Source organism: Arvicola amphibius, chromosome 3, assembly GCF_903992535.2.
Source record: "Arvicola amphibius chromosome 3, mArvAmp1.2, whole genome shotgun sequence".
NCBI classification, from domain to species: Eukaryota; Metazoa; Chordata; class Mammalia; order Rodentia; family Cricetidae; genus Arvicola; species Arvicola amphibius.
In genome coordinates, this window is record NC_052049.1 from 106,338,192 (window position 1) to 106,348,990 (window position 10,799).

Genomic DNA, 10,799 nt, shown 5'->3' on the forward strand with positions numbered 1-10,799 from the left:
AGGTATATTCTGCGAACCATGTTCATTGACCTAACTCCAGGGATACAGTGGGTCTATGTCACTAGTAAGCAATTTTTAACATGCTACTCACAAACCCTATTAAAGTTCTCCATCGCAGGAACTCTTGAAAGAACCAGAGCCATTTGTACTACCAACACAAACCAGGCAGATTTGGCTGCTAAGGTTAAGTCCAGAAGACTTCTATTTAAGGAGCTGTACCTCTGTTTACTGCCAGCAAACAGAGCCTATCTGAAAATGTGTGGCTTCCAAGAAGCTCCAAATGACTCCTGCTTTTGTGGGTCTTGAAACCGTTAAAAAGAAAAAAACAAAACTTTTTTTAGTCTTTAAGTGGATATTCTCACCAAATGTTTGGGTGCCATAATCCAATGAATTTTATTTATTCATTTATTTATTTTTTATTTATTTATTTATTTATTTATTTTTTGGTTTTTCGAGACAGCGTTTCTCTGCAGCTTTTTTTAGAGCCTGTCCTGGAACTAGCTCTTGTAGACCAGGCTGGCCTCGAACTCACAGAGATCTGCCTGCCTCTGCCTCCCGAGTGCTGGGATTAAAGGCGTGCGCCACCACCGCCCGGCCCTCCAATGAATTTTAAATTATATTATGAGGTTTTGGTATAAACACTGCCATTTTACTATTTTATGAAAATTTTCTTACTTAATTGTTCATTAGAAATGGCCAATGTGCTATTCAGACATACTGAACTTTGTAGGTGCTTTTGGACTATTAGTATTTAGATGGAATCTTTTGCCTGATAGGTCATATTCTTTGATTTCAATGTGTGCCTAGACTAGGAGCCAAAAGCTCGAATGCAGATAAAGCTTGATAAATTTTATGGCTGGACCATTTCTCAACATCTCTACCAGATGTTAATATTTCTATATTTGTTTGTGAAATATTCTCAGGTGTTTTCAGGGACATCTGTCACTGACAAAACTTAAAAATCTACAACTTTTCTACTTTCTCTAAAACACCTTAGGTGCTCAGCCATCTGTTCTTGCCACATGATTCAAATGGTAAGGAGACAGATTATACAGGCTTATTTCTCATTTCCAAACACCATATCCAGGTATTGGCTTCTAGCTTCATATTTCTCAGTAGTCATTGCAGCCTATTGTCTTAGTAGTTGTCTTTCTTTACAAGAATTACTAAAATTACTGTTTATAAGTCTCTAGTTTTATCTGGCTTGAATAACCTAGTCAAGTATTTCTGTGAGTAGAACTCAGTGTTTTATCTTCATCCTTGTATGAGTTCTACATTGTCACAATCTAAGAGTTTATATATTTTGTATATATATATATACAGCTCATCTGCCAGTGTAAGTTCTGGAAACTCCACCAATCAGTTTGTTTTATCAATCAATTTAAAAATTCTAAAGACCTATAGCGACTGCTTCATAGGTTATTAAGAAGGAATAAAACCGAAGTATAAACTTTGGTCCTCAAACTTACATATGAAAAACACTATTTCTAATGTCCCATGTCACAGGATTTAAGGCTGATTAATTGATTAATTAATGAAAAATCCACAAATACTGAATATATCAGCCAAGGTGTCAGTGCATTTGCCTGACTATTCAGATTTGAAAAATATTTATATTTTCATGTATTAACTTGACTTTACCAGAGGAAATTCATAGGTGAAGAAAAAATAGAACTTAGAACAAATATTTCAAATGTCCCAATCCCCAAATCATTAACAAATGGAAATAAGCCTTTTGTTATAAAAAACTTGTTAATATCACTTAAGTTTTTATTAAAGTCCATAGAAATAGAATCTGATTTCTAAAAAAAAAATAGTATTGCACTGACTTTGAGGTAAGTAACTTATTTCTTCATGACATTTTTACCAGTACATGTTAACTGATAATTCTGTTATGGAAAATCTGTGTCTAATGTTCTTCATGTCACTGTTGCAGATGCTTCTCATTTGGTATTGGAGAAGGAGCCTCCACCAGTTTAATCAAAAGCATTGCCCAGGTGTCAGGTGGCACTGCAGAGTTTATCACAGGCAAGGACAGGATGCAGACCAAGGTGAGAGTAGGCTGAGTGTCTAGAGTTGAATGTACAGAGTGTGTATAGGAAACAAAGGGAGACAGCTGCAAAGTCACATGATCCACTCTCCTGGAGGACACACTGTCGTGAGTCCCAGGCCACACATACTTAATGAGCTACTTGATACTTTGTTAAAGAGGGTTCTACTCTCATACCTGAAGACTGGCATCAGACAGTAGTAGCTGGAAATCCAGAGAGCAGATAGATAAAGAAGTTATGACTTTTGTTTTCCAAACTAGAAAGAAGGTAAAAGCTTTGATGGCTCTGTCTGAGACTAGTCTGTGTTCTCAACAGATCAGGTAGAAATTCATTATCCATGCAAAAGGCTCAAAAGAAAAGACAGGTGTGTTTGTATATGTGTTTGTGTGTGTGTGTATATCTCTGTGTGCGTTGATGTGTATGTGATAGACTCGAAGGCATAATGCGTTCACATTCGATTACTAGTATACAAAAATGCAAGACTTCTCTGATCATATTTCTCAGCAAAACTTTCCATGTTGTTCATATCCCTTCTCTAACTCATATTTGAAGAAGTCTCCTTCCTTAACTATTGCCCTCATTCACGCCTGCATTTTACATCTCTCAAGTATAACTTTTGCAGACATATAATCAAAGAGAGAATTGCATTTTTCTCTTAGCATTGGTGACTAGATAAGACATACTTTGCATCCTAGGTCCTGATAAATACTCAATGGATGACTGCCATTATTATCTTTCTTGTATATAATTCTGGCTCTTTTCTCCTCCAACAGGCTCTTGGGTCTCTGAAGTTTGCTCTAAACTCATCAGTGGGTGACATTTCTCTGAGCTGGAAATTGCCTCCTGGTCTGTCAGCTAACGTGCTTTCACCAGAGAAGACTGTCATCTTTAGGGGTCAGAGGTTAATCATCTATGCCCAATTGACTGGGACTATGCCTGTGAGTACATATTCTTGTTCATTCACTTACTTAATGAAACGCTGCATCGGCAGTTTTATTACCACAGATGCTTGTTTGGGATTTCAACAAGATGTCACTTGCCAGGTACCGAGGCTCCCATCCTCTCCTTCATGCCCACTATATGTTTTCTTGTCCTCCATGGTTCTTAGTGTAACATTGCCTTGAGCTCAGGAGCTTCCCTCATGCTCACCATTTTCCTTGTTGTGTGTCTGTTTTGCTACTCTGGCTCTCCTCTTCTTTGTAGCAAGTGGAGAGCTCAGGAGAAGCATGCCTCAAGTATACCCTCCAGGGTAGGAGTCTTGAAAACAGGGTCACATTTTCCCTACAACCCAAGGCAAATAAAAGGTAAGAATTCAGCTTTGCTTCTCCATCTCCACACTTCCCCACCTCTCCCTTATCTTCTTTTTCTTTCTCTCACTGATTTGGTTAGGTTTTCTATTGTTGTGAAGGGACAACAACTCTCATAAGGGAAAATATTTAATTGGGACTGGCTTATGGTAAAAGGGATTAGACCATTATTGTCATGGCAAGGTGGCATGCAGGCTGACATGGTGTTGGAGAAAGAACTGAGAGTTCCACCACTTGATCTGAGGCAGGAAGAAAGGAATGCCACACTGAATCAAAATATTGCAGAGGCTACTTACATGGCCTCAATCATCTGAGACTTTAAAGTCTACCTCCACAGTGACACACTTCCTCCAAGGATACACCTGCAAGAATAAGACCACATCTCCCATTAGTGCCACTCCCTATTGGCCAAGCATTCAAACACCTGAGTCTAAGGAGGCCATTCTTATTCAGTCACTACACTCCCTTTCTTTTTCCTCTGCCATTCTTAATGGTTCAGATATTTCTGTCACTGTGCTCTGGTGCTTCCTCTAAGCTCTTCTCTTCCTGATTCATTCCTCTAAACTCTTTGTCTCCACATTCCTTTTCAGGTGCAATCACTAGCTTTAAAAAGTCCTTGGCACTTCATTTGAAGTTGCTTTTCTTTAATTTTCTCCAGTATCTTCTTTCAGTTTCACCATTCATCGGTTGGCTGCAAAGTCCTTGATTCAGAGGAAGGACTTGGGCTCCCATGAGACTTCAGAAGGAGAGAAGGAGGATGTGGTGAGCATCAGCATTCAGTCTGGGGTCCTCAGCTCCTTCACGGCTTTCATTGCCGTAAACAAGGAGCTCAATCAGCCAGTGCAGGGGCCTCTGGCTCACAGAGTGATTCCTTGGCCAATGATGCTTCAAGATTTGCCTGGATATGGATGTGATTTGGGTAAGTTTTATCCCAATGTAAACTCTTTTATAATAGTTCTTAAATATCCAAGCCCATAATATAAATGATAATAAGTTTCACAATATAAAAAATTTGAATTTAATTGCATTTCTTAAATTTGTTATGTTTTCTTCTTCCTTCCATACCTACAATTTATGACTTACTTTAAATTTTCAAGAGAAGTAGATTCTGTCTATCTGGGGCAGAGATTTATTACAGATGTACAGAAGATGATCAGGACATACTACAATTCAAGCGCATCTATAAACATTGGCTTAACAAATCTTTTAATTTGAATCTAACTTCTGTTCTTGATGTCTAGTCAGTGGCTGAGATAGCATAGGGTAAAGTGGTATTTGGTGCCTTTTTCAGTATATATATATAAACACTAATTAGAGTATTTTGCTTTCCAAATAATTTACAGCAGGTGTCGTCAACTTTAAGAATAAATTGGGTTAAGGGATGAATTGATTTCTAAAGTGGGATTTTGCTATAGCTCTGATGATTAGAAGTTGTGGCTAGGATTGAAGATAGTGAAGAGGGAGATGATTTGCTTGATTGAAGTTGAGGTTGAGTAAAAGTTAAAGTTTGAATGAGGGTGATATATTTGAAAAAAATATAAGAATCGGGGACTTAGAAGGTTTTGTCAAAAAGTAATTTTATAAAGGAAACCCCCAGTTAAAAGATTAGAAATATGGGTGCTGTATTTCAAAATAAAATTAAAACATTTTTATACATAAACAATTCTGAATAATACCCATGACTTGAGGGCATGGGAGATCTGTGTTAGAGCCATAGGTACTGGGTCTGAGGAAGGCAACATCTTTCTTTTAAGATGCTGCATAGGCTACTTACATGGGTGATGAGAATTCTCAAATTTATGAAAGAGCTTAGAGTGCATTGGGAGCCTGTGGCATGACGTTTGTGTACTTTGGTTACTGGCAGGAGGTGATTTTATTACTTGATGGTTGACAGTAGTCGGGACATGCAGAAGAAAACCCAGGTGTAAGAGAAGGATTTATTTTACTCTTGGACAATTGCCAAGCTAAACTTCTGAACCTGGGTGCTTAGGGTTGAGCTTCATTTGAAATGGACAGACATAAAATAGCTTTGTGAGACAGTATAAGATCTTTTCAAATTGAGGATTATCTGGAAGAATCCTTCAGTATTGCAGGTAAGACACAGCTGTGATTGTTCAGCACATGCCAGAGGTTTTAGAAAAGTCAATAGGAAGTAGAATGATGGCTCCGATATGTCTCCATATTGGAGAAGGCCACACTCTAATGAAACATCACTGTTAGGGGAAGCTGATGTTGACTAAATGTTACAAGTCTGGAATACTCACATTTTTTTATGTCTTTTCTTGCTGCACAACACAGACTACGAAGAGCCTTTGGATAATTCAGTTTCCAACTTAGAATTTGCCTCCAGATCTGTGCTATGTGAAAGAACTGTGGAAGATGAATCACGCATATTTGTTGGTGAGCATTTTGAGAGGCCATAAAGACATAGTCTAGAGTTTGAGAGAGGACATAGAGGAACAGTTTTCTCAGCCATGTTTGTCACAGGTGCTGGATTTTATGACGTTGAATCTTCAAATCCTTATAAGAGAAAATTAGCATCCATAAGCATGATGAAAACATCAGACTCTTATGTCAAGAAAGCCAACTTTCAAAATGACAATAAAGGTAAAATGGGCCTCAGATTAAGTCTCTGACTTCTGGCTTTCACAAACTAACCTTCCATCCTCTTCATCTTGGAGCTTTCTCTGCCTATGGAGTGAATTATTAGAGGCATCAGACAGGAGGCAAGATATGATCTTTACATATATTTGCCAGAAATAATCAAGCTTCATTAGTCTATAATACCTTGATTCCTTCTAACCTACTGTAATTTACCATATTGATACTATACTTGATGCCTCCTAATCTACTGTAATTGAGTGAGCTCTAATTTTTTGAGTACCCTTAGCAATGTCTGCCTATACAGTCCACCTGTCATCAGGGCCTGACCCCTGAAGACTCTGCTGCTGTTGTCTTCAGTACCCTGATCAACTAGCCACCCATCACAGATTAGACAATGGATATCCTGCAAAAGTGTCATTACAATCTCTGATCTCAGAAGACTTTCTCGGTTGGCCTGTGATCACAGGAACTCTATAATTTCCTATGATATCTCTTTCATTTTTTTTCACAAAAGGTTTTGGAGAAAATTTTGCTATGCAGTTGATTTCACTCCAAAACGCCAATGGCTCCTGGGAGCTGGATGAGGATCTGACCAAGATCCTGGGCACTAGTTTGGAAGACATCAAGGCTGCAAACCCAGCCAAGGTGAGATACAAAGTGGTATCTGTGTGTGTGTTTCATGATGGTAGGATCATGATAGAAATTGAAATAAACAAGGGCCAAGCTAAGAAATAAGAATATAGATAATGCAAATGTGAAGTTAATGTGTATTATATAGAAGGTGAAATTATTTCCATTTAAGCCAGAGTATAAACAACATGAAATTAATGGCCTAACTATTGTAAGGTATGATCAGACACATGGATGCCAAAGGGATCTTCTGTGTTAATCATATTCTCTTAGATATGTTTGTAAAAATACTCATTTTATCTTTACACGGTACCAGATAGTTTTTTAAGCACTTAGTATTCTTAGTATTAATATACTTATTTTTCCTGATTCTGTTTGTTTAGGCATGTTCTATTTATATAGATATGTATAGATGAAGAAATAAACATTAAGAACATGAATACTTTGCACTAGTCATTGCAGACCTAGATTCCATGCTAGGCTACCCTGTCTGCAGAGACTCCAATAACAGTACTCATATTGTTTTTGATTTTTTTAATGTTCTTAAATAGGCTAAATAAGGAATAAACATCATTCAGAATTTTAGGTTACTTTTTGGGTCGTCTAATACTATTTGAAAAAATCCTCTTCAATAAAACATTTAAGTAATAATGAAGAATAAATGCTCTTCTGCATTATTAGAATGTGAGACATAATTAAATACATTTCACATATTCTTTAGTTATCTACTTGTACTGTATCTTCTAGTTTTGCCTGGCTATACAAATGTGATACAATTTTTTTAGTTAACAGAAGTATCTATGCTATAAATGCAAACTGACATAAATACTTAGAGTAAAAATATTTCATCAAAATTGTTTCACATTCACTGCTTGACAAAATGATAATACATTTTAACCTTTTAATTTTTAAAAATAAGATTCACTACTAGCTGGAGACGTTGGTCACCAGCAGAACATACCTCTAGAATATAAGTGGTCATGAATTGAATTAAGCAAAAAGAAAAAAATGAGAATAGTAAATTTGAGCAAATATCTCCTGGTGTTAGCTAAATTTCATTCAGAAATTTAAAAGTTTAAAATGACAGATCCTCTGATCAGATATAGTTTACTTAAAAGTATTACTATTATATATCAAATTGATGACAAAATATTAACATAAATTTGAACCAACTAAGCTCTGAATGTTAACTCATCTATATTTTCAATGATGATGTTAATGAAGCTATAAAATATTCTTTATCAATTTGTTGATGATATGAGAGAAAAAATTATGATTTATAAGAAATTCACAATCCCTTAAATCTCTACTCATGATATTTAAGTTTTCGTGAAGAAAATCTAATGAAAATTATATGATATATAATAAAAGTCAAGAATTGTTTTTGTTTCTTAATCATCAATTATATGAATAGTAGGCAGGCCAACGGACTTGAGAATAGTTACACATTGAACCCAGAGGTGTCATATGACCATAGGCAATGTAAAGCAATAGATCAAGATTGCTCAAGATGAGCTTCATTCTTGGGCTATGATTATGGATTTTCATAAGTCATTTATCCTCAGCTGTAAAGATTCAAGAACTACATTTTAAAAATCAGAGTTAGTTTTGCATAGAATCCTGAGCAAGATGCCTTGTCTCTCTTAGATATATGACTGGTGACTAATAGTGGGCCTGCATTCCAATATCCATCATTACTACAGAACTAATTTAGGAAAGCTACTTTCACTTTTGTATTGCTTACATTTATGTTTTGAAATGTGCTATTGTGTTTTCATTAAAGCAGTCTGTTGTTGTTGTGTTGTTTGGTTTTATATTTGGGGGTATTTATTTTAGCATGTGTGGACACAAAGAAAAATTAACAAACAAAACACCTTAAAAGAAGTCAAATATAAAATTTTATTATATTGTACAGTCTGATCGTCTGTGTACTGAGTATCTTGTGGTGTCATGAAGAATGTGATGATGGTTACATTGAATTACAACTTCTGTTCTTTTCTACATGCTAATTAAAAGTTGGCCTGAGGCTCCTTCAGGCTGCTTGGTAAAGATGGGCCCAAAATTCCATGTAGCAACATATTAGGGAGTGATGAGGAAGAAGATAATAAATCTTTCTGCTTCCTCCCGAGTAGATTGCTGCCCTGCCTGGAACATCACAGAAGGTTCTATCTGTTTTGCAGGATAGGGACCCTTCAACATGGGCCACAGTACTGGCTGTCCTCTGGCTACACGCCAATGGCGAGGACTTGAAGTGTGAGTGGGAGCTTCTAGAAAGAAAGGCTGTGGCCTGGCTCCATGACAATGCAGGTAGGATACAGGCCCCACTCTCCTCTTTTTCCAGAGGTGTGCCAAGAGCTCTGCCTGTATGTGTAGCAGAGGGTGAATACTAGAGAGTTCCCATAGTTGCCACTACCATGTTATCTCAGAACATTGTCTGTTTCCTCTACTAATCCTTCCTTTCCAGGATTAGGATGACATATACTTGGCGGTAGGTACAAGATAAGCAGACAGAAAGAGGTACAACATAAGCAGAGGAAAAGAACATAGATGTGGATATTTAATTGAATAAAACTAGTCCTGGCATGTAACAAGTACTCCTGGATGCTTACTATATACTGGTTGTTGTGTTGCTGTGGACAGAATAGACAAAAATAGAATCAGAACACGAAAAGGTATAGAATTGGCACCTTGCTTGAAGTTAAATCAAGGTCAAAGAGAATAATTGAAGAAGGCTAACAAAATAGAGCCTTCCTCTCCTCCCATGTCCAATAGTTCCGACTCTTTTTTCCCCTCCTCACAGGATCCTCCATCCCCATGCTTGTGCAAGCTGCCAATAGTCTCCTGAAAGTGTCTGTGACTCCTGCTGTCTTTGGCTTTTGAGAATACCATGCATTAAATGAGCATTTCCTATCTACCACTGAGTCCCTGGATTTTTTTTTTGTAAATTTCTGCCTCCTCCCTCTCTCCTCCTAGCCTCCCATTTCTCTCCCTCTTCCCTCACTCCCCCTCCCCCTCCCTCTCCAGTCTGAAGAGCAGTAAGGGTTTCCTGCCCTGTGGGAAGTACAAGGTCCTCCCCCCTCCATCCAGGTCTAGGAAGGTGAGCATCAAAACAGGCTAGGCCCCTCCAAAGCCAGTACATGCATTAGAGTCCCTGGGTTTTATCTTAAGCCTTTTCTTTTTTGTCCTAAGAATAAAGGGCATGCCCACATTCTTGCTTACCTATTCCAAATCCTACTGGTTCAGATCTTTTCCCATCATTTCTTCAGTGAAAAGTTACTATTGTCTCCCATCATGTTTTCTTCATAGCAGCTTTTATTTTAGTCAAATACAGAAAAACACTTGAAGGTTTCCAGAGAAATTACAGTAAAATAAGGGACATGGAATCTCAACTTTGTACTTTAGCATAGATCCTAAGCAATGCTTAATTGAATAATCAGCATTCTTGTTATCCACTCACCTTTGTTCTTACATGATTGTTGGAACCAAAGAACTATCTTTTCTACTCAAAGAAATAGGAATTAGTATAAAAACAGAAAAGCAGCATCATTTCAATGCCAGTTCTTATAACAGAGCAACAAAAACTATACATTTCCCATTTTAGAACTGCTCAGATATATAGGATAGATTCCTTTTTTCTATTTTGCTACATGTCAAAACTTAGTACATGTAAAAATGAGCACATGTCATAATAGCTATATATTTTTATTTCTATTTCATAATTACCTTGGTTTAATTGATTCTAGGATAAATGTGTTTCTTCTACTCAATAAGTAAACACATGTGAGATAGCTATGAGTCTTCTGACTTAGCCTATTTTATGAAGCTTATAGCCAGGTTTAACACAGTTGATAGAGAAGAACAACTAGTGTTAAAGGAGTATGTCTATCGGTGTTCTTTCCTTTTATTCTGCCACTGTGATAAAACACTTGAGAAAATTATCTCAAGAAAAAAAGATTTTGGGTGGGGATAACTGTTTGGGTGAACTGTTCATGTATAAGTCTGAGGACCTGAGTTTCAATCCTCAGAGTTGATATAATAAGATGGATATGGCAGAGCTACCTCTATACCCAGCATTTGCAGATATAGAGAGAAGAGCTCAGGAGCTCACTAGCCACTCCATCTAGACATTGGGTAATCTCTAAACTAAATAATCACTGCCTCGCAAGTAAGGTTGATTGATAGGAGACATTCTTTCTTTCCTGAGCAA

At 37.1% G+C, this 10,799-nt stretch overlaps 1 protein-coding gene across 2 annotated transcripts in view; it reads left to right on the plus strand.

Moving 5' to 3' along the window:
- Nucleotides 1–9,506, plus strand: part of LOC119810574 (von Willebrand factor A domain-containing protein 5A-like) — a 28,243-nt gene extending 18,737 nt beyond the window's left edge. For both annotated transcript variants that reach the window (XM_038324100.1, XM_038324102.1), the window contains 9 exons: nt 1,937–2,051; nt 2,825–2,989; nt 3,255–3,355; nt 4,030–4,277; nt 5,657–5,758; nt 5,846–5,965; nt 6,477–6,607; nt 8,773–8,899; nt 9,393–9,506. In XM_038324100.1, coding sequence (XP_038180028.1) covers nt 1,937–2,051; nt 2,825–2,989; nt 3,255–3,355; nt 4,030–4,277; nt 5,657–5,758; nt 5,846–5,965; nt 6,477–6,607; nt 8,773–8,899; nt 9,393–9,472 — 1,189 coding nt within the window. In that variant the 3' untranslated portion in view covers nt 9,473–9,506. The remainder of the gene's footprint in view (nt 1–1,936; nt 2,052–2,824; nt 2,990–3,254; nt 3,356–4,029; nt 4,278–5,656; nt 5,759–5,845; nt 5,966–6,476; nt 6,608–8,772; nt 8,900–9,392) is intronic.
- The last annotated feature ends 1,293 nt before the right edge of the window (nt 9,507–10,799 follow it).